Source organism: Neopelma chrysocephalum, unplaced genomic scaffold (genome assembly GCF_003984885.1).
Source record: "Neopelma chrysocephalum unplaced genomic scaffold, ASM398488v2 Primary Assembly neopelma1_97033, whole genome shotgun sequence".
Taxonomy (NCBI): Eukaryota; Metazoa; Chordata; class Aves; order Passeriformes; family Pipridae; genus Neopelma; species Neopelma chrysocephalum.
Window position 1 is genome coordinate 1,826,126 of NW_020925675.1, and position 24,398 is coordinate 1,850,523.

The 24,398-nt window shown below is 42.9% G+C and overlaps 1 protein-coding gene across 3 annotated transcripts in view; it reads left to right on the forward strand.

The window, feature by feature from the left end:
- LOC113961071 (kinesin-like protein KIF2A) overlaps positions 1-24,398 on the forward strand; it is a 103,363-nt gene that overhangs the window by 45,259 nt on the left and 33,706 nt on the right. For 2 of the 3 annotated variants that reach the window (XM_027671089.1, XM_027671088.1), the window contains exons 5-9: positions 431-553; positions 1,129-1,229; positions 16,765-16,860; positions 19,450-19,504; positions 23,486-23,648. In XM_027671089.1, coding sequence (XP_027526890.1) covers positions 431-553; positions 1,129-1,229; positions 16,765-16,860; positions 19,450-19,504; positions 23,486-23,648 — 538 coding nt within the window. The remainder of the gene's footprint in view (positions 1-430; positions 554-1,128; positions 1,230-16,764; positions 16,861-19,449; positions 19,505-23,485; positions 23,649-24,398) is intronic. The other variant, XM_027671090.1, reaches the window with a different exon arrangement.

Genomic DNA, 24,398 nt, shown 5'->3' on the forward strand with positions numbered 1-24,398 from the left:
GACCATTTTGTAACATCTAGAGAATGTGAAGCAGTGGGTCCTTTTTTTTCTACTGTGCTTTTGTGTATAATTACGATATAAATAAAATTTCAACACTTTAAACTTCAAAACTGCATATCTCCAAGTACATAATTCATTCTATTCACACAATAAGTTCTATTAATTCTGTAGTGGAGTATTTAAAAATATGCACATGCAGCATCAATACTTAATAATTATGTTGTGTTGGTGTATAACACTAGGATAAAAGAAGCTGCATACTGTATGTCTTTATTAATACTTTCTACATGTATGGTTCTCCCCTCCCTCCCCCCAATAAATTGCTGTGTTTTGAAAGGGGTCTCTTCTGATTTTGTCATAAAGTATTTCAGAATCAGATATAAATGTTACTCTTCCATATCTAGATGAGCTTTGTGCTTTTCATTTGCAGTGGTTGGTTCTGCACGCACGCGTCCTACTCAACTTCCTGAACAGTCTTCCTCCTCTCAACAGAATTGTAGTGTTTCAGATATATCTCCAGTTCAAGCCGCAAAAAAGGAATTTGGACCCCCCTGTATGTAAACCGTGTATCAAGGATTCATTCGTTCTGGGCATTACATGTAGATATTTTTCAATTATGTTGTTGTCCATAAATGACAGATGTTCTATATATGCAGTTGCCTGTAGGCTTCCTCAAAAAGCTTTTTCAGAGTGCTGTGGCTAAACAACTGTTCACTTTTGTCATATTTGTTCTTTCTAGTATTTGGAATTTATTTTTCCTTATCTCTTTTTAACCATGACAGTGGTTTTTTAATGCATCTGGGCTTTCTTTTAATTCAAACCAAGAGATCACATGTATCCAAATATCATCATACATCCAAATATGTTTTGAGGGTCATTGTCATTATATTTTCAGTTATGTAATTATTGTCCCATTCCTATGATTTTTTTGCATTCATTTATTCTATACATTTTAGAAATTTAATTGCTGTAATTATTTTGTACTATTACTGATTTACTTGAAAAGATAGTTGATATAAATAAATGCATTCTAATAATTCATAAATTAGGAGAATTGAAATGTCATAGTGTAAATACTAAATTCATGCAACATTAAAAATATTTTAAAATGATATAATTTTCTTTAAGCACGTAGAAAATCTAATTGTGTAAAAGAAGTTGAAAAACTGCAAGAGAAACGTGAAAAAAGAAGGTTACAGCAGCAGGAACTTAGAGAAAAAAGAGCTCAGGTTAGTATTTTTAGCTCAGATGGAAAATGTTTATCAGGAAAAGAAGTTGTTTGCAAAATTATGTACTTTTTTCAGTCTTCAACCTGAAATGCTTTTATACTGTATACAGTTTTGCTAAGTATTTTGGTGCATGGTTGCATTGCTTTGATAACTATTTCTTTAGGCAGTTTTCCCCCTCTTTTTTTTCCTACAGAAATAATTGCTTGCAATTGCTTATCATTCTGTATGTTATTTAAAAATCAAGTCCTGATGATAGCTATTGCTTAAGGAAAATATATTTATGAAAATAATCAAATATTTGGCTTTTATATAGGGGTGTTATTCTGTAGGAGGTATTAATAGAATCATGGAATGGTTAAGGTTGGAAAAGGCCTCTAAGATCATAGAGTCCAAGTGTCAACCCAGCACCACTGTGTTCACCACTAAACCATGTCCCCAAGCGCCACATTCACGTGTTTTTTGAACACTTCCAGGAATGGTGATTCCAATAATTCCCTGGGCAGCCTGTTCCAATGCTCAACAACCCTTTCCATGAAGAAATGTTTTGAGGCCATTTCCTCTCATCTTGTCACTTATTACCTAGGAGAAGAGGCTGACCTCCACCTCACCACAACCTCCTTTCATGTAGTTGTAGAGTAAGAAGGGCCCCCTGAGCCTCCTTTTCTCCAGACTGAGCCCCCCCAGCTCCCTCAGCTGCTTGTCATCAGACTTGTCCTCCAGTCCCCTCCCCAGGTCCATCGCCATTCCCTGGACATGCTCCAGCACCTCAATGCCTTTCTTGTGATGAGGGGCCCAAAACTGAACCCAGGATTTGAGATGCAGCCTCAGCAGTGCCCAGCACAGGCGGACGGTCGCTGCCCTGGTCCTGCTGGCCACACTATTGCTGACACAAGCCAGGATGCCATTGGCCTTCTTGGGCACCTGGGCTCATGTTCAGCTGCTGTTGACCAGCACCCCCATGTCCTTTTCACAGAATCACAGAATCACAGAATGGTTAATGTTGGAAGGGACCACAGTGGGGTCATCTAGTCCAACCTCCCTGCTCAAGCAAAGTCATCCTAGAGTACATTGTACAGGATTGCATCCAGGAGGTTCTTTAATATTTCCAGTGAGGGAGACTCCACAACCTCTCTGGGCAACCTGTTCCAGTGTGCGATCAACTGCACAGTAAAGAAGTTCTTCCTCATATTCAGGTGGAACTTCCTGTGCATCAGTTTCTGTCCGTTGCCTCTTGTCCTATTGCTTGGCACCACCAAGAAGAGCCTGGCTCCATCCTCTTGAAACACTCCCTTTAGATACTGATATACATTAATGAGGTCCCCTCTTAGTCGTCTGTTCTTGAAGCTGAACAGGCCCAGCTCCCTTAGCCTTTCCTCGTAAGAGAGATGCCCCAGTCCCCTAATAATCTTTGTCGCCCTCCGCTGGGCCCACTCCAGGAGCTCCATGTCTCGTACTGAGTAGCTCAGAACTGGACACAGTACTCCAGATGCAGCCTCACTAGAGCTGATGACACCAAGCTGAGTGGTGCAGTTGATACACCTGAGGGATGGGATGCCATCCAGGTGGACCTAGACAAGCTCAAGAAGTGGGCCCATGGGAAATCTTATGCAATTTAACAAGACCAAGTGCAAGGTGCTGCACCTGGTCGGGGCAACCCCCGGTATCAATTGGGGATGAACAGATTGAGAGGAGCCCTGCCGAGAAGAACTTGAGGGTGCTGGTGTATGAGAGGCTGGACATGAGCCGGTAATGTGTGCTTGCAGCCCAGAAAGCCAACCATGTTCTGGGCTGCATCAGAAGCATGACCACCAAATCAAGGGAGGTGATTCTGCCCCTCTGCTCTGGTGAGGCCCCACCTGGAATGCCGCATCCAGCTCTGAGGTCCCCAGTACAGGAAGGACAACAGTCTGTTGGAGTGAGTCCAGAGAAGGGCCGCCAAGTTGATTAGAAGGATGGAGCACCTCTCCTATGAGGAAAGGCTGAGAGAGTTGGGATTGTTCAGCTTGCAAAAGAGAAGGCTTTGGGGTAACCTAATTGTGGCCTTCTAGTACCTGAAGGGAGCCTACAAGAAAGATGGAGAAAGACTATTTACAAGGGCATGCGGTGACAGGGCAAGGGGGAATGGCTTCAAACTGAAAGAGGGTACATTTAGATTAGGTATTAGGAAGAAATTTTTGACTGTGAGGGTGGTGAGGCACTGGCACAGGTCTCCCTGAAAAGTTGTGGATGCCCCATCCCTAGAAGTGTTCAAGGCCAGGTCGGATGGAGCTCTGAGCAACCTGGTCTAGCAAAAGGTGTCCCTGCCTGTGTCAAGGGGCTTGGAACTCGATGACCTTTAAGGTCCCTTCCAACCCAGGCCATTTTATGATTCTATGATTCTATGAGTAGAGGGGCAGGATCACCTCTGATGACCTGCTGGCAATGTTCTTCCCAATGCACTCCAGGATACCATAGGCCTTCTTGTCACTGTTGAGACGGCCAAAGCAACACAGAAACAGTCTTATTCCAAAAATAGGACAGGAGAGGGATAGATCCTTTATTGTAACAGATCACTGACATTTATAGTCATTGGCATAAAATACATGTTACACTGTAATTGGTGCTTTTATATACACATACTTCAAGATTGGCTGCAAAACAGCAGAATCACAATGATACTGCATCTGCAGACTCATAGTGGCTTGGCTATAGCAGACTCATAGTGACTTTGCAGAAAGTTCAGGATATCTGCTTTTGTAATCCTGTCTTCCTTCCGACAGACCTGTTGTCAACCCCAACAATTCCCCTTTTTTTTGTATTTATGCCACAAAGATGGCCTTGACAGTCTGCTGCAGGGCCCTTTGCAACAGGCTGATCAAGCAAGGCATCAGTATCGACAACCCTTGATTCAAAGCTAAGAAGAAATGCAGCATCTCACAACAAGGATGGATAACAACACTTCACCAAGAAAAAAGTTAGAGAGTAAATTTGCCACCCAGAATAAGGATTCTCTATGGTCCGACAGATTCATGTAACACATTCCCTTAAAATCTTGACACTCATGTAAAGTATTTTTAAGTCTACACACATATATATCTACACAGTTTCTCTCTCTCATACAGTCTTTTTCCAGGCATTCAATTGGTGGCCACCTCAGTCATCCTTCACTCACACATAGCTGGAATGTCTATTATACTTTTAAATTTTAATTACACAGTTTACATTTTAAGTAGTTATTGGCTGTGTACTTCTCGGTTTGTCATTTTCTGGTAGTCACGTTCAACAACTGTACCTGGTTTGAAGAGGAATTATTATAAGGAATATAAAGTCTAACAAACTTAAATGAGATCTATTCTGATTTAGCATCTGTTTATACGTCTGCATAGTCTCTTTCCCCCTTTTTTGTATTTAAAAATATTCATTTGATGTGTAATTCTATATTTTTGTTTTTTTTTAGCAACATGCCGTAAGAGTTGTAAATTAATACAAATGGTATTTCATGTCATAATTCACATCTTGATAGAACTGAAGGGACATTGTATCACATATGGATTAAATTAGCCTGTACAATATGTTATCATGAGATTATCTACTCAACAGTGTTAATACTGAATAAGAATCTCTGAACATTTACATTAGGCATATCAAGACGTTTCACAGCAGTAGTCACTAAAGGAAAACAAAACAGTTATTAGAATTCACACAGTATATTGCAAATAATTCTGTTGAAGAGATTTATAGTCTCTTTCAATGAGTATAATGTAACTTCTGCAGTGTGACACGCACTCTAACCTGCAAGAATTGTTTTAGCTTTTGAAAAACAGCAAATTACAACATTACTTGTCTTTATAGGGTTTTTTTCTTTTAGACTTTCTAAATTGTGGAAAAGTTAAACCGATGTTTGAGTTATGTGAGTAATGTGTGATTGGCAGCAACGCATGATTTCTGTCTATAGTCTGCACCTAGAAAAATGAATAGATAAGTCAGTATTACAGTCTATTAATACAGTGAGAAGTCAGTCCAAGTTGTCTCTCATGTCTGGGATGTAGTCAACTTTCGGCCTTTGTTCATCTGCCTCTTCTAGTTGTTCTTCACCTTTAATAAAAAACTTACAAATTTGTTATTAATAGTTCAATTAGTTTTTAGTGGAGGGACCCCTGGTGGCCTAGTGGTTAGCATGCGGCACTCTCACCGCTGCGACCCAGGTTTGATTCCGGGTCCCCCGGGCAGATGGAGCTTGTTAGCCCTGTGAGGCCATCCATCTATGAGAAGGTCACTCTAAACAAACCTACGTCCTGAGGACCTCACTGCCATTGTCCAAGCTTGCTCGGCCCCGGCAGATGAACCTTAGGATTAAAGGGTGGGCTCAGTTCAGCGCATGCTGTGTCTCACCTAAAAAAATCCATTGCGCAGGCTTGAAAGGTAAAAGACCTTTCCCAAAAAATCTTCTGGCCATTATTATTATTAGTTTTTAGTGGTTATTGTGGGTAATTTCACAACTTTTCTTTGAAGCTGAAAGCTTAGTGATGATTCTTTGCAGTGTAATTCTCTCTGTTGGAGATAGGTTCCATGGCTTGGTTTTTTGAATTTGTTTTGGAGCATTCTTCAATCCTGCTTCTCAAATAACATTGGTTAGAACAATCACATTTAGTTTTAATTCAGCTTCTTAGGTCTCTAATTTCTGTATTTTCTTTTACTCTACTTTTATAATTTTGAGCAGCATTTTATCAGGTTGTACTGCAGAACAATTCTCTCTTATTGTAAAGCAAAACACACTGAATTTCAGGAAGGCCACTGTAACTTTGATAAAGTCAAGTAGCAAGGCATTAATTGAGAGCAGGTTGATAAGTGTCAGTTTTCATTATGAAGAAACAACTGGCTGTTCAAAATCCCAGCATATGGAAATTCTTCAGAGGATGGGATTACTGATTTTGATAAGGGTTTTATTTGCATGATTGGATTAAATATAGTTTTATCCCTTTTACCTTTCTGTTATCAAGTCACACACAGTTTGGGATTTGAACAGCATTTCTGAAACTGAAACTTCTACCTTTCTAATGTAAGGATTCACAGTAATTCATAGGGCAGATTTTTGCCTCTCTGGATGCAAAAAAAATGAAACTGGAGAACAGTCACATCCTTTCAGACTTAAGCAGTTTCACCCAGCCTCTGAAAAGACATGATCAGCTAGGATTTATAAGCAACTAAATCTGAATTTTTGCTGATATTATATATTTTTCTGGGATAACATAATATTTTGAGAATATTTGTATGTATTAAGTAATAAAAAATAGGAATGCTTGAAAATTCTAAACACATTACTTAAACAAAATAGTTATAATAGTTTAACTTACGCAGATGCATTCAAGAATTTAACAATTGTAAAGCAACTTCCAACTTTCATGGCTAGGCTTCGCGAACGAAGATTTGGGAAGGGCTCTACCCACGTTTGTTGCAGGCGCGTTGGTGGCTAAAAGCCACAGCAAAACTCACTCAGGTTGCTCCAAACTAGGGTCTTGCTCATAGGAGCATACCGGGGGATCCAGGATGCACACCTGACTACAGGGAGGATGTAGTGGTCTGGCAGAAATGCTTCCTGGCAAAGCAGCAACAGTTCTGGTCTAAGCTTGTCACCTGATAACAGGGACACATTTTTGCTGCTTAGTACAGACACTAGAACAGATGCAGTTTAAGACAATTTAGATACTTTCAAAATTACGCATATTTGTATTTCACACAATCTGAGCAAGGCAGAATTTGTCTTTTGAATCCCCAAATATATTAAACTTAAATCAATGTAAGGCTGTAACTAATAGTCAGTTGTGTTCTATTTTAGAGTTTGTTATTGGAGCTGTTATGTTTGTCAGCAAAATATCTTTGGGTGAAAGAGCATTTATACCCTTATGTTTCCTTTCTCAGAAAACCTCACAGTTCTGAGAGCACTCGAGTTTTTCAGAATGTTTTCTGGTTTTTGGCAACAATTTGCATTAAAAAAATTGACTAAGGAACAATTTCTACTTTTCAGTCTTTCTGGTATATGTTTTACTGAAAAGAGAACAGAAAAATTAAGGTTATCAAAGAAGTTCACATAGTTTGTTTCTTGTTTGTTGTCATAAAAAGTAAAAAACGTTTTGATTTCCTCTATTCAATTACTAAGCAACAGTTTAAACTTGAAAGGTTGTCTGTTGCTATGCTATTCCTTGTATTATCTCTTTAGATCTTATCTCTCTCCTCACAAAGGTGGAATTCTCAGGCTAAAATGGCCCAATTTTTCTTTTTTCTCTGGCAAAAACTGCTTTTGTCAAATAAGATATCTTGGAACTAGGCCTTTTCGCTAAATTAGTGTACACAAAAACTTTTCTAGTAATCTCTAGAGTCTTGTCTGTAAAACACAGAACAACGAAAGGGTGTTTGCACGGCTGTCTGCATGGGGAGGAAGGGGAGAAAGGCACCTCCACTCTGCTCCGGTGGAAAGCCGCCCCACCCCGCTTCAGAATTCTTCACCGCAGGCAGCGGGACCACCCCTATAGGGGTCCCCACGCCAGTCGTGGTCGCTGTTGAGTGGCCCCGCTGCCCGGATCTGGCTCCAGCTCGTCTTGGCACGACTCTGCCCAACGCCGCGCTGCACAATCCCCCCTCTCTTCCCCCGCCACTCGAAAGCGGCGGGGGCCGTCTGTGTCAGGGTCCCAGCACAGCATAGGTACTCTCTCTCTTTTGTTCAAGACACTTTCTTCGGGCTTTCACTACATTAAACTTAATCTGCACGAACTTTTTAAAACTGTTGCATATCTTATGTGTTTCGCCTTACACACACTGTGAAGCTGAAACAGTTAACTAGTACATGAACAAAGAATAGGTAACTCAGGCTGCGAAAAAGAAAGAAAATAAGGTGGGTGCCGACTCTAAGCCCAGTGGCTCGTACAAGAACGGGCTCTGCTCTGCTGTTTTCTGCCCGGCCCCCACTGAGGGGCCGCGGCACTCAGCTTGCTTTCGCCGCTCCTCTGTTCACTCTTGAGTTTGTTTCTGCCCCGCTCCTTTTGCCTGCATGTCTCAATTTGACTTTCTCTCCTTATTTGTCTTCTTGGCAGAGTCGTCCAGTGGAAAGACTGTTTTTTGCTGCAGCAGCAGCACCGTGTGAGCCGGGATGGAGGGTCTCCCAATCGGAGGGGGAGTCTAGAGGGTTGGGCAGTGAGTCACAGTTCGATTTCGCACGGTTCGGTTGGGGCAGCGTGTGTCGGGTAGCGATGCACTCCTCCCCCCTCAGCAGGGCACCGATGCCATTCCATGACTACGCAGCTGAAAATTCCCGCATCGGCGGCAATGGAGGGTAGGGGTCCCTCTTTCTTTTCTGCCTCCAGGGGTGAATTGTTAGGTTTTTCTACATTTTCTGGCTTGGAGGGCGGTTACTTTTTAGAAGCGTGATCTTTCAAAGTTTCAAAGACAGTTTGCTATGGTTTCAGGACACTGGCAGCCTGCTTATCTTCCTGGGTAGCTGCGTCTCAGAATTTGGTCCCTATGTGAATCATTGCATGGATTGCTGCCTACCGCCCGCTTCCAAATCTTTCAAAGTCTCACAGAGCAAGCGCCAGACAGACACACTAAGTGCAACTGACATAATAGCTTCAAAGCCTTGTTTTCAGCACCATAACAGCACACGTCATAATGCAAAATCATTAATCTTAACACCCTTACGACTAAGGAGGGCTTATGTTTTGTTCCTGATGGCTCACCTCCAATGTCTTACCTCGTGAGGTGTCGATAAAATCTCAGGTCCGGACCAAGGCAGAATCCCACTGCTCTCAAAGCTACATTGGGCGCCATCTCCACCGTGCTTCGGCCCACGGTTCAAACTCTCTCTCTAGGAGATAAATCACTTCAAACTCTCTCGGAGAGCACCTCGGAGGTCCCTGACGAACTCTCTAGGAGATCACCTGCCAAGGTCATCAAACCGCTGGAGATCATGTTGATTGCGTATCATGTCCAGGGGTCACCAAATGTCGCTGTTGAGACCGCCAAAGCAACACAGAAACAGTCTTATTCCAAAAATAGGACAGGAGAGGGATAGATAGATCCTTTATTGTAACAGATCACTGACATTTATAGTCATTGGCACAAAATACATGTTACACTGTAATTGGTGCTTTTATATACACATACTTCAAGATTGGCTGCAAAACAGCAGAGTCACGATGATACTGCATCTGCAGACTCATAGTGGCTTGGCTATAGCAGACTCATAGTGACTTTGCAGAAAGTTCAGGATATCTGCTTTTGTAATCCTGTCTTCCTTCCGACAGACCTGTTGTCAACTTTGACACCTTCTTGGCCACAAGGACATACTTCTGGCTCGTGGACAGCCTGTTGTCCACCAGGACCCCCAGGTCCTACTCCATAAAGCTGCTTTCCAGCAGGTTGGCCCCCGACCTGTACTGATGCATGGGGTTATTCTTCCCCAGGTGCAGGAACCTTCATTTGCCTTTGTTGAACTTCAGACAGTTCCTCTCTGTCCATCTCTCCAATCTGTCAAGGTCCTTCTGAAGGGTTGCACAGCACTCTGGGATATTGGTCACTGCTCCCAGCTTTCTGTCATCAGCAAACTTGCTGAGGAGGCACTCTGCCCCTTCATCCAAGTCATTGATGAATAAGTTAAACAATACTGGGCCCAGTATTGAACCTTGGGGGACACCACCAGTGACAGGTCTACAACTAGACCCTGTGCCACTGATTACGACCCTCTGGGATCTGCTGTTCAGCCAGTTCTCAATCCACTTCACCATCCACTCATCCAGTCCACACTTCCTGAGTTTATCGATGAGGATATTGTAAGAGATAGTGTCAAAAGTCTTGCTGAAGTCCAGGTAGACAATATTCACTGCTCTCCCTTCATCCATCCAGGTTGTTGTCTCATCATAGAAGGCAATCAGGTTGGTCAAACATGACTTACCTTTAGTGAATCCATGCTGACTACTCCTTATCACCTTCTTGTTCTCCATGTGGATAGAGATGGCCTCCAAAAGGATGTCCTCCATCACCTTTCCAGGGATTGAGGTAAGGCTTACTGGTCAGTAGTTCCCTGGGTCCTTCTTTCCCTTTTTGAAGAATGGGGTTACATTTGCTGTCTTCCAGTCCTCAGGCACCTGTCCTGATCACCACGACCTTTCAAAGATCATTGTGAGTGACCTTGTTATGGTGTCTGCCAGCTCTTTCAGTATACGTGGATGCATCCCATCAGGGCCCATGGACTTGTGAATGTCAAGTTTGTTTAGGTGTTCTCTGACCCAATTCTCCTTGACTAAGGGAAAGTCTTCATTCCAACATTCCTTTTTCCTGGTCTCCTGGGTCAGAGATCCCTGAGAACTGGTCTTGTCAGTGAAGACCAATGCAACAAAGGCATTCAGTAGCTCTGTCTTCTCTGCATCCTCTGTTACCAGGGTCCCCCCTCCAAGTATTGGGCCCACATTATCCTTTGTTTTCCTTTTGTTATTGATGTACTTGAAGCAGCCCTTCTTGTAGTCCTTGACATCCTTGGCCAGATTTAATTCCAGATGGGCCTTGGCCTTCCTCATCTCATTTCTACTTACTCTGACCACCTCTCTCTATTCATTCTGAGTGGCCTGACCCTGCTTCCACCTCTAGTGTATTTCCTGCTTGTGCTTGAGTAATGACAGGAGTTCATTGTTCATCCATGCAGGTCTCTTGCCCCCTTGGCCCAATTTCTTTCTTATTGGGATGCATCGTTCTTGAGCCTGGAGGAAGTGATCCTTGAATATCAACCAAGTCTCTTGGACCCCTCTTCCCTTAGGGGCTTCTTCCCATGGGATTCTTCCAAGAAGGTCCCTGAAGAGACTAAAGTTAGCTCTCCTGAAGTCCATGGTTGTAATCTTACTTGCTGTCCTGCTTCCTCCTTGCCCAATACTTAACTCCACGATCTCATGGTCACTACAGCCAAGGCTGCCCCCAACCTTCAGATCTTCCCCAAGTCTGTAGTGGTGCATGGGGTTAATTACAGCATTATGATAAATTGTTCTTTATGATCACTGATGTCTTAGGGGAGATCTATTTGAGACTCAAGTTTGAACAGTGATTTTTTTCCTTTATACCTGTCTATGCATTTATAAATTAGCTCTGCAAAACGCGGTTTGCCAGTTAGTTTTTATAAACTTGTGGGAAAGAAATGAAGTTGTTAATCCTTTGAGAAAAATCTATTAATATTAAATGACTTCCTGTCACAGAAGTGTAAAAGCTTTAGCAAAACTACTAGCAAAATCTTGTTGGCATGCCTGTGTGTGTATGTGTTAGTCTCTCTAAAGAGATACTACAGGGGTGGATCTACTGGATGCCAGGTGCCCACCAAAGCTGCTCTATCACTCCCCTCCTCAGCTGGAGAGGGGAGAGAAAATATAAAGAAAGGCTTGTGGGTTGAGATAAGGGCAGGGAGAGATCACTCACTGATTACTGGCACAGGCAAAACAGACTTGACTTGGGGAAATTAATTGAATTTATTACCATTCAAATTAGAGTAGGATAATGAGAAGTAAAACAAATCTTACATGAGAAGTAAAACAAATCTTACAAACACCTTCCCCCCGCCCCTCCCTCCTTCCCAGGCTCAACTTTATTCCCGATTCTCTACCTCCTCCCCCCAGTGGCACAGGGAGACAGGAATTGGGGGTTACGGTCAGTTCATCACACGTTTCTGGTGCTGCTTCCTCCTCAGGGACAGGACTCATTCCTCTGCTCCAGTGTGGGGTCCCTCCCATGGGAGACAGTCCTCCATGGACTTCTCCAACCTAAGTCCTTCCCACAGGCTATAGTCCTTCTCAAACTGCTCCAGCATGGGTACTTTTCCACAAGGTGCAGTCCTTCAGGAACAGACTGCTCCAACATGGATTTCCCACAGGGTCACAAATCCTGCCAGCAAACTTGCTCCAGTGTGGGCTTCTCTCTCCATGGGGCCACAGGTCCTGCCAGGAGCCAGCTCCAGCATGGGCTTCCCACAACAGGGTCATAGCGTCCTTTGGGCATCCACCTTCTCCCGCATGGGGGTCCTCCGTGGGCTGCAGGGGGACAGCCTGCCTCACCATGGGCTGCACCATGGGCTGCAGGGGAACCTCTGCTCCAGCACCTGGAGCACCTCCTGCCCCTCCTTCTTCACTGACCTTGGTATCTGCAGAGTTGTTCCTCTCATATATTCTCTCACTCCTCTCTTCTCTATCTGCAAGTACTTCCACACAATAATTTTTTTCCCTTTTTAAATACGTTATCACAGAGGCGTTACCGCCATCGGTGATGGGTTCAGTCTTGGCCAGTGGCAGGTCCATCGTGGAGCTGGCTGGCATTGGCTCTACTGGACATAGGGGAAGCTTCTAGCAGCTTCTCACAGAAGCCACCTCTGTAGCCCCCCCTCTACCCAAAACCTTGCCACGCAAACCCAATACAACTGCCAATCTGCTAGTGATATGAGAAATACCACCACCAAGTAAATTCAGGCAATTTACTTCATGGTTTAATGATTTTTCTAAGTTGACTCAAATTCACTTATTTTGAATTCTTGGTCTCTAATTTCCATCCACTTAAACAAATGCAAAGCATTACTCTGGCTTTATGTGTGAGGAGCAAATAATTGGAGCAAATAATTTGTTTTGAATGTTAAAATTCTTTGATGTGGTACTATGTGGCACCTGTTTGGCACAAACCCAGCTTGCACACATTTGTGCTATAACTGAATTAGCTTTATTACCAAGAACAGCAGTTTGAATAGTGTTCAAATCGTAATGTGACCTCAACCAATGACATTAAAGCACTCCACTGGGCACGTGTGATAGTGTACCAAAGACTACAGGTTCCAGAATGCTTTGCTGCATTCTTCCTGTAATATGAACTGCTACATTTCCCCTTTCCTTATTATAATTATAACAAGTTACAGAACAATTTTAAAACTTTTTTCATAAACATTTCTTAATGTAGACAAACTTATCTTAACCACAATATTAACCAGGGCCTTATGTGGTAAGGCCTTTATTAAAACCAGTAATAACTTTATTAGCTATGTAACTTCATTAACCATGTAATATTCATAACTTTATTAATTGTGTAACCTTCAATTATTCAGGGTTTATAAATATGTAAGACTTTTTATCTGAGGGAATGAATATTGTAGTTACTGCTATTTGAGGATAATTTATGTGGTTGAGGTGATATTGTTGTATAATTGTGCCTTTGAGATATAATTGATATTGAATTTTTTTGAATTTCCATACACACACACACTCTCAAACTTTTCCATTCAAACAGCGGCCGCTATTCACGCGTTTCGTTCTCACGTTCTGTATTTTCATTCTGTTTTGCTTTTTAACTATAAGTATGAATTGGCAGTAGTTATTGATTGTGTGTTTCTTTTGGTTCAGTTTCATCACTTGTTTTTGGTGATTGTTTCTGTTTTGAAGAAGAGTTAATGTAGGTTTACATACATAGAGAAGAGACCTATAACCCCTCCCCCCCTTTTTATTGTTTTTGTAATATTTTTCTTAATGTGTTGTGTGGTTTCTTGATAATAGCTTGTCGAGATATGGGGCAAAGAATGGCTATTTGTAAAAGGGATAAAATTGTGTTACAGAAAGGTCCATTGAAGGAAGCTGTCTCTCGTAGATGCTGGTCTGTTTCTGCAGGGTTGCAGTGGTGTTTGTGGATGCTTTCATGCTTGTTGCTTCTTGGTTGGAGATTTTGGCCAGCCCTGGCAGGCTGCTGTCCGGTTTGGTCAGTTCTCTATTGGTCAGCAGTCAGTGGATGGTCTGGACGATGGTGCTGAGATTCTGTGGGGCTGTGGAAGCTTTCACAGCTGAGTTCTGCACAGGTGGTTCAGGAGCAGTTATGCTGGCAGGGAGGGTGTGTGCTTTTGTCACGATGTTTTGCAGGTTGAAACTCAGTTTTTGGAGTAGGGTGCTGAGAGATATTGCTTCTTTGAGAGCAGTGGCTCATTGGCTAGGTTTGCAGGCTGTGGGCGTTGTTGCTGGAAACGCTGTATCAGTTGTTTGATCCTGAGTGGAGGCTCGGGTGCTGGGTTGCTGTTGCCGGCCCGGGGCCCGGGCCCTGCCCCCGCTCGTCCGTGCTGGTCTGTTTTAGGCGCTGAGCCGTCCTCGCGGGGAGGGGCCGGACCGGCCCCCTCTCTCCTGCTCCCGCCACCGCTGCTGCCGAAACCGCCCCTGCCAAACCTGCCGCTGCCGCCGGCCCCCGTTCTGGGCTCGCCTGGCCGTGTCCCCGCACCTCGCCGCAGGCGGGGGGGGGGCGGGGGCGGGAGCGGAGCCGGCGCCGAGCGGCCGACCAGCCCGCAGATCCAAGCCGGGGCGGGGGTGGCCCCCCGGGGGCTGCGCAGAGCCGCGCCCAGGGACCTTGGCTTCGCACCACGGGGTGCCCTGGAACAGCCCCGGTCCCGCGGCAGCAACGCAGCGGGGGCGGAGCCCCGGTGGGGCCGTGTGTCCGCCCCGCCGGGAAAGCCCCTGCACAGCGCCGCTGCTGCCGCTCCACCCCGGGCGCGGGGGGGGGGGGCCGCGCCAGGTCCCCCCTCTCCCCAGCTCCTATTGGAGCTGCCGCCTCGCCACGCCGCTGTTCTTTAGCGCGGTGCGGGCGTCGCCGCGGGACCGGAAGAGATGAACTACTCCCTGCCACGTGGCCGGGGCAAAATGGCCGCGCCCGTGCAACCACGCGGTCTCCATGCGGCTGCAACTCCACAGCAGTTCCACGGGAAGAGCTATCCTGCATGCATTCCTCCATCTCGCGGCGGGAATCTAATAAATGCCTCCCCGCAACAGTTTCGCGGTTTAAATCATGCACTCGCACCCCGGAGCCCACGCACCCGCGAAAACTCGGCACAGAACTACCGCTTGTAACATCTCCTTCCCGCTCCCGGCCGGGGGAATACAGTGCCGATACCAACCATATACCTTCTCCTTCCCATATTTTTTCCTCCCGCGTTCCCGGTGGTTTCCCCCCACCTCCATGTCTTTGCCGGGTGCCTAAGGGGTTTGCGGGGGGGGCAGGGTTAGAGTCAGTTTCCATGGACGAGTTTGAATTCTTTTGTGCAGTTTTTAAAGCGTCCATAATTTTTGTCCATATGGCTAAATTTCTAAAGGCTTCCCTATCTCCCAAAGTTGCTTTATTTCTCTTTATTTTCCTAACTTTTTGCTAAACAGTCACATTAAGAATCCTGACAGGCAGGAATTCCGTTATAACTACGGCAATATATATTAATAACGCTTCAGCTTTTTCTTCCATTTTTTGGGAAAACCTCCCTTCGTGGGAACACCTCCCTCCCATCCTTGATAGATTTAGATTACCTCAGTTTGCTGAAGCTGGATCTTTCTTCTTTTGTCCCTTTTCGTCCTTTTTTTCCCTTTTTGTCCTGTGTTTGCAGAGGTAACTGGTGCACGCGACTTGTTGAAGAATTCTTCCTTTTTCCTTTTAATTCTATGAGGATGGAGTGCCACCGGCAGACATCCCAAAGCTTAACGCTTCTGGTTCCTGATGTCTGTTGAATGTCCCGATTCGGGCGTCATCTGTGGCACCTGTTTGGCACGAACCCAGCTTGCACACATTTATGCTATAATTAAATTAGCTTTATTACCAAGAACAGCAGTTTAAATAGTGTTCAAATCGTAACACGTGATCTCTTAACCAATGACATTAGAGCACTCCACTGCGCATGTGTGATAGAGTACCAAAGACTACAGGTTCCAGAATGCTTTGCTGCACTCTTCCTGTAATATGAACTGCTACAGTACTACACCTCAAATTTTCTTTTTATCACTTCTGTGACAACTCCCTTTTCATCCAAGCCTTAAATTTCTGTATGAAAAAGTTCTGTTTTTCTTGGTGACTTGTATGTATCTATGCTTTGTGTTGTTTTGTGTATTCTGTTGTTGTTGTGAAATGCATCGATAATTAACCAAGCACTGGCTTCTGGTGGGCAAGACCTCTAAACAGAGTTTGAAGAATATTAGGCAAATACCTTTTCCATAATAAGTAATACCCCTTTCTGAATGTTAGAAGGAAATGTTTCAGCAGGAATACATTTATTATGGAGTTACTATAAGTAGTTTTTAGTTCACTGTAGTCAGGGTCAACAACCTAAAGTAATAGAGAGTATCCATTTGTCTGTTGGATCACCGTATCTCAGATTAAGAAGCGTTGACTGTATATGCTATCTGTTGTGCAATTGTTCAGCTGTGTTTCTTTAAGGTGAAGATTTTTGCAAAACCGGTAGTCACTTCTTTTTTTAGTAGAATTTTAATGAGTCCCCAATCCAAAAGTATTTTCTAATACATGCCAACCAAAAATATTAAATAGAAAGCATATAATTATTTTGCTTTACGATCAGTAAATTAGCTACATCAGAATGGAAAAAGGCATTAAACTTGCAGTTGAGACATTTATGGTGTTTTGGAGAAAAATTAACATTTCAGTTAACGTGGATTTTTTTTCAAGTACATGTAGAAGTTATTGAAATTAGTTCATTTCAGGAAAAAAAGTATATTAGAAGTTCTGTTGCTTATTTCCCTAGGATGTTGACGCTACAAACCCAAATTATGAAATTATGTGTATGATAAGAGATTTCAGGGGAAGTTTGGATTATAGACCACTGACAACTGCAGATCCTGTAAGTACCTGAGTGATGTGGAAATTTTTTATCCTTCTGAATTTTGCTCTCTGTTTCCAATTTTTTCAATGTATGTACCTTGCCTTGAACACTTCCACAGAGGGAGTATCCTCAATTTCTCTGGGAAACCTGTGCCTCACCACCCTCACAGTAAAGAATTACTTCCTAACATCTAATCTAAATCTCTCCTCTTTTAGTTTAAAACCGTTCCCCCTCATCACTGCACTCCCTGATAAAAAGTCCCTCCCCATCTTTCCTGTAGGCCCCCTTTAGGCACTGGAAGGCTGCTATAAGGTCTCCCCAGAGCCTTCTCTTCTCCAGGCTGAACAGTCCCAACTCTTTCAGCCTTTCTCCATAGCAGATGTGCTCCAGCCCTCTGAGGATCTTCATGGCCTCCTCTGGACTCACTCCAACAGGTCCACATCCTTCTTATGCTGGAAGCCCCAGAGCTGGATGCAGTACTCCAGGTGGGGTCTCACAAGAGTGGAGAGTAGAGGGGGAGAATCACCTCTCTCGACCTGCTGGTCACACTTTTGATGCAGTCCAGGATGCGATTCACTTTCTGGGCTGTGAGCACACACTGCCAGCTCATATTCAGTTTTTCATTCACCAATACCTCCAAGTCCTTCTTGGCAGGGCTGCTCTCAACCTACTCATTGTCCAACCTGTATCCATATTTGAGATTGCCCTGACCCAGGTGCAGGACCTTGCACTTGGCCTTGTTGAACTTCACAAACTTCACACGGGCCCAACTCTGAAGCCTGTCAAGGTCCCTCTGAATGGCATCCCTTCCCTCCAGCATGTCTACCACACCACACAGCTTGGTATCATCTGCAACCTTGCTGAGGGTGCAGTTGATCCCACTGTCCGTATCACTGATAAAGATGTTAAACAGTCCTGGTCCCAGTACCAACCCCTGATGTAGCCCTCCCGCTACCAAAACCCAGCCACAGAAATCCACTACACCTGAGGAACGCCACTCCTCACTGGTCTTCACTTGGACATCAAACCATTGACTGCAACTCTTTGAGTGTGACCATCCAACCAATCCCTTATCCACCAAGTGGTCCATCCATCAAATCCATGTCTCTCCAGTTTAGAGACCAGGATGTCACACGGGACAGTGTCAAATGCTTTGCACAATTCCAGGTAGATGACATCAGTCACTCTTCCCTCATCCACCAATGCTGTAACCCCGTTGTAGAAGGCCACCAAGTTTGTCAGGCATAGGGTCCAGTGGAGGGCCACAAAGATGATTAGGGGTCTGGAGCACCTCTCATGAGGAGAGAACTGTGGGAGCTGGGCCTGTTTAGTCTAGAGAAGACTGAGAGGAAATCTAATTAATGCATATAAATATCTCAAAGGCAGGTGCCAAGAGGATGGTGCCAGACTCTTTTCAGTGGTGCCCAACAACAGGACAAGGAACAATGGCCATAAACTAAAACACGAGAAGTTTCACCTCAACAGGAGGAAGAACTTCATGTTGAGGCTGGCAGAGCACTGGAACAGGCTGCCCAGGGAGGTCATGGAGTCTCCCTCTTTGGAGACATTCAAAACCCACCTGAATTTATTCTTGTGTCACCTGCTCTAGGTAAACCTGCCTTGGCAGGGGGGTTGGACTGGGTGATCTCCAGAGGTCCCTTCCAACCCTAACTATTCTGTGATTCTGTGATTTGCCCTTAGTGAAGCCATGTTGGCTGTCACCAATCACCTCCTTATTTTCCATGTGCCTTAGCTTAGTTTCCAGGAGGATCTGCTCCATGATCTTGCTAGGCACTGAGGTGAGTCTGACAGGCCTGTAGTTCCCTGGGTCTTCCTTATTTCCCTTTTTAAAAATCGGGATTATGTTTCCCCTTTTTCAGTCACGGGAACTTCACCAGACTCCCTTGACTTTTCAAATATGATGGATAGTGGCTTAGCCACTTCCTCAGCCAGTTCTTTCGGGACCCATGGATGTATCTTGTCAGGTCTCAGGGAATTGTGCACCTTCAGGTTCCTTAGATGGTTTTAAACCTGATCTTCTCCTTTGGTGGGTGGTACTTCATTTTCTCAGCCCCTGCCTTTGGATTCTGTGAGTTGGGCAGTGTGACTGGAGCACTTGCCAGTTAAGACCAAGGCAAAAAACTCATTGAGTACCTCAGCTTTCTCCGTGGCCCAAGTAGCCAGGTCTCCCGTTTTGCTCATTGGGGGGGGGGGGGGGGGGGTGTACGGTTTCTTTTATCTTTCTTATCCCATGTGCCTGTAGAAACCCTTATTGTTATTTTTCATGTCCTTAGCCAAGTTCAACTCCAGCTGCGCCTTGGCTTTCCTGATCTCCTCCCTGCACTCCCAGGCCATATCCCTATAATCTCCCCAGGATATGTTTCACTGCCTCCACTGCCTATGCATTTTGGCTTTGTGTTTTAGTTTGGGTTCTCCCTTTTGGGTTCTAGGTTATTGTGCAGATGCAAGGGCCTTTTACACATTCAGATGACTCACTGTCTTGTAAATTTCTCTTTGTTTAAATGATATTATTATTCAAGAATAGAAGTAAAATATTGTATAACTGGAATGGGGATATAGTTCACTGAAAGATTGTTTCCTTTGTAGATTGATGAGCACAAGATATGTGTTTGTGTACGAAAACGACCACTCAATAAAAAAGGTATGGCCATTTAAGATTTTGCAGATTTTTTTTCTCTGAAAAGCTGCTTCTGATAGTAATATTATTTGTATTAAAGAGATCTAGAAATACTGATCAAAGATGAAACACTGTTATACTAGACAATATGTGTGAGGCACCCAGAAAATTCATAAACTTATCATAACCTGAATAAAGATGGTGAGAAAAGTAGTTTAACTGTCACCATTTTATGTAGTGTAATTTTTTCCCAAGGTCATCTAGGATGTATTTAGTTGATCTGGGAATTAATTCTACTGTAATTTCTTCAGTATTCTTACATTGTGTTAGGATCACCATTTTTTTAAACTATTCTTTAAGTAATCACCTGATCAGTGAGCTACTCAATGAAAATTTTTCTACACTTTTTTTATACCTGTATATTTGTACTTTCAAGTCTTGAATCAAACATCAAGGGTACAATTCAGGTGCTTGAATGTTGGTGTCTTCTGATATTTAAGGTGTTGTTGTGGGTTAAAAAGGGTTTTCCCCTGGAGTTGGAAAGTGGTTAACCCCGGGGGGTGGTGTTCTTGGTGTAGAGCCAATCAGAAGTTACAATTCGCCCCTGTGAAATTAACATATTACAACAGACCAGAAAAGGAGACCTGATTACGTAGCTAGAAGAGAGGCAACCATGGCTTGAGATGCCAGGTGTTTGAGAGAGGGGCCAGTGAGCCCCCCTGGGGGCCAAGGCCCCCAACCCCCGTCTGGGCTGCGAGGGACCCGGAACAGTATTAAAACTGGACCAGGTGCCGTAGCCAATGGCTGGGGGGAGTTTTCTCCACTGTGAGTGGGCAGCAGAAAGATGCTGGAGCGGTGGCAGAGGCAGCGCTGAGTGGAGAGCTGTGGCTGAAAGCCAAAAAGATAGCCAGCAAGCAGCGAGATGGCACGGAGCCAGGCTGAGAGATGCAGAAATGTCCTGCAGGAGGGAGAACTGGCAACAGAGCAGAGAAAACTCAGTAGAGACTGTTTTGGGCTAAGACTGAATTAAATCTCCCCAAAACCCCTTTAGAGACCCTCTTTTGGAAAGAGGGGTGGACTTCCATTTGAAGGGAGTTCCAAAATGCAGCAGCAGCTAGAGAGAGAGAGAAGAGCTGAGAACTCGGAGACGTCCTGTGAGCTGGACCAGGACGGAATGCAGGGGAAGTGGCCCTCCCCTGCCACGTTTGCAGCAGAGACAGAGCAAAGGAGCTCTGTTAGAACGCTTGGGGCAAAAACTGAACTGAGAGCCCCTAAACGTTCTGACTCAGGGGGAACTTAACCCCCCTAGGAAGGGACTTTCATGGGATGCCTTGCACCCCATGATATGACCGTGGTAAGGCGAGTTTTATCCCTGCTTTGCAGCCCACGGGAGAGACCTTCGGTTGGAGCCAAAGGGCTGCAGGGGCGTGAGAGAAAAAACCCCTGCGTTGTAACGAAGAGTGAGAGAGAGATTTTCCAGCTACGACGAAGTGAATCTGCTGCTTGGAAGAGAAGAGATTGTGCTACCCTGAAAGATTTCTTCTTCTTTCCTTCTGAACTTTTATTGGAGGGAAAGGAGGGATTTGATCTATGTAAATATATTGCTTTACCATAAGAGAGATAGTTAGAATTGTTGTATATAAAGGTATTAAAGTATTTATTGTGTTAGTAATAAATTTTGATATAATTTCCCCATGCTAGTAGATGTGTTATGTCTGAAAACCCCTCTCACACTGAAACAAATTGTGGGAGGCATGAAAATTGGATTTTTGGGGAGCTCAAACCACGACAGGTGTTCAAGGGTGTCCAAGACATCCTTGCAGGATTAGCAGGTTATAGACAAACTGGAGACTTGTATCTCCTGGAGTTGTTGCTTGGGGCTGGGCAGGATACCTTAGGGCATATGGAATGGCACTAAACAATTATTTTTAGGTACTGGAATCACTCCCTAGTGACTTCTTTTCTAGTATGATTAGCATTACTACTTTTTTTCTTACTGCCTGATGATCAGACTGGAGTCTGTAGCCCTCCCAAAAAAAACCATTTAGGTTTTCAACTCCAGCTAAATCCCAATCTTTCTATGAAGTTCTTTACTTTCATGGGAAATTAAGAACTGCAAATGCTTCTGAATTGCATCCTGTCTGAATCCAACACTAAAGTAAGCTGATTTTCATTTTGAAAGATGTTTCTTTCCTTCTCTTTGTTATTTTTTTTTAACTTAAGGACTCAAAGAACTTTGAAACAACATGGGATGAATTTATTATTTTTGTACTGTCAACTACACATTGAGAATTATCTGGAGGATATCCAGAGAAACATGGGAGAATTGTATAGAAAAGGGAAAGGGAAAACATATGTTGATGTCAGTATATAGTTAGTTTACTTTTGTCTTATTTTTTCCCCTACAGATTGCTGCTTCCCCTACATTTTTTTGTTTATATTTACTTTTGCTGTTTTCTTATTCCATGTATTTTTTCTTTTATTGATCTGAAAGGAATGCATAATCGCAAAAATTGATTGATTGAAACTATTTTTCACAACCTATGTAATAAGGGCATTCAATATACGTCTGGTAACAGTTCAATTTCTGTTTTAGCATTGGAGGTTATCTTTAATAAAATATGACTCAGAGACGTGATACATTTGGGGGGAACGTTGCCTTCAACCTGCACTGAAGGTGGAGAAAGTGAAAATACAGTAATTGACAGCAAGTTGTCATGAGGCATAAATTAGGATTCAGAAGTGGGACTTGATTCTGTGCAAGTTGTATATCTTGGGTATTAGTGGTTTGGAGCTATTAAAAAGTAGTTCTGAAGCGCTGGTAGGAAGATGAGTGCCTAAGTAAAAATGAGGTTGGCACTGAAGTTATTTTGCATTTTTAGGAATAGGCTATAATAAAAGGTATTAATGAAATAATCTATGCTGGCGAGGAACCATAGAGATAATCTCATACCCACATAATGCAGTATTCTGAGAACATTCACTTTAATTTTGAAAGTTCATAAGAAACAATATTTCTCTTGTCACATTTTAAAATTATATAAAATTATATAAAGTATAAAGAAATCAAAGATATTAGTCTGTAATACCTTGAAGAGAAAAAATATAGTTTTTCCTTTATTATTGCAATAACAACACGCCAATAATATTATATTTCCCCTTTCATGTTCAAATAATTTAATAGAAATCAAGTGTACAAATCAATTTCTGTCAGTCTCACAAACACAGAATTATCACCAAAGTCTTTAGGTGTTCTCAGCACCAATCATTCTGTAGATTGACTTTGCAGGAAGTAGGACACATTAGTCATCCTGACTGTACACAGAAAGAATCTTTATTTTTGTGCATATCATGGATCACTGGGTTCTCTGTTTTACCGAGTCATATCTCATACAACAACTAGCAATAAATTGTAGTGCTGTGTAGTAATTATAACCTGGGGACTCACTATTGAAATCACATCTAGATGGCTTTTGTTCATTCCTAGTGATAGGAAGCATCATTAGCACATTCAGCTTTTTCTCCTTACAAATAATTTAAAGAAAAGATTTTCCTTTAGAGAAATTCTATATTAAAGATGTATACTTGAGATTCCAGGAGGAATACACAAATGAAAATGTCTGTGTAGAATGAAAACAGTTTTTTTCTTTTTGAAAGCTGTGAACATGTGACTATAACTTTAAGGATTTACGAAAAATAAAAAGATAATTTAAAAATGAAGTTATAATGATAGTGCTATCATTAATGATCTTAGCTTTTCTAATCGACTTTGTACAACCTTTCTTTACCTTCTAGCACTTGGTAAGATAGGATGATGACTTCAAAAGTGAAATCTCTTACTTAGCAGAAGTAAGGCTTCTAGGTATCAGAAGCCCAAGTCCATTGCAGTGTTGTTACTTGCAGGAGCTGTGTTATCTGAGACATTATAAGAGTGTAAACAATGAAAATATGTAAAAAATAGTGATGTGTTGCTACTTAAATATATGTATTTCATTTATTTTATAGAAACTTTAATGAAAGACCTTGATGTAATAACGATTCCTAATAAAGATGTTGTGATGGTACATGAACCAAAACAAAAAGTGGATTTAACAAGGTACCTAGAAAACCAAACTTTTCGTTTTGATTATGCCTTTGATGACACGGCTCCTAATGAAATGATTTACAGGTATGTGTATGTGGTTTCTTTGGTGAATCTTTTTTCTCATATATCTCCAATGTCAATAGCTGTGGGCTTACCTTGGTCATGGACTTATATTCTGTGTGTTATCAGATATGCATATTTCTAACTCCATTCTTTTGCCTGTTCACTTTTGGTTTAGCTCTGTTTATCCTGAATCCTGGTCTCAGTTCTCCTCCAAGACCTTTCCAGGCTCTAGTGTGTATTGCCTCCTCAGGAGGCAAACAAATCAGGAGAGGGTGGGGAAAGAGTATGGAGAGACCCCAAGGTATTTGGATCTCCATTTTCTCCTTTATTCTTCTGTTTCACTCCCACAGTTGGAACAGAATAATGCACACAGTATTTTAAAAAACTTGTTTAGAAGTAGTTGTTTACCTTGTATAAGTTGCTAAATGGATTAGATACAGTAGAAGGCAAGGTTAGACACCATGACAGGTCATAATCTTGGTACACAGCCTAAATATTGTGAATATTTTTGCAAGGAATATTGATATTAGAAAGGAATTTGATTAAGATAATTTCCCTTATGCATAGAAAGTGCTTCCTATAGCCTTAAGGAGTAGGGACAGAGAATTATCTTAATTCTTGTTTTTAATCCAACAATTAGGAAGTGAAAGTTGGCATCATATCCTGACTGATGTTAGATGCTAACATCCTGTTGGTGGATAAGAGAATTATTAAAAGACCTTGAAAATCAAAACTTGTGTCTTATACTTGATATAAATAAGAGGAGAAGTG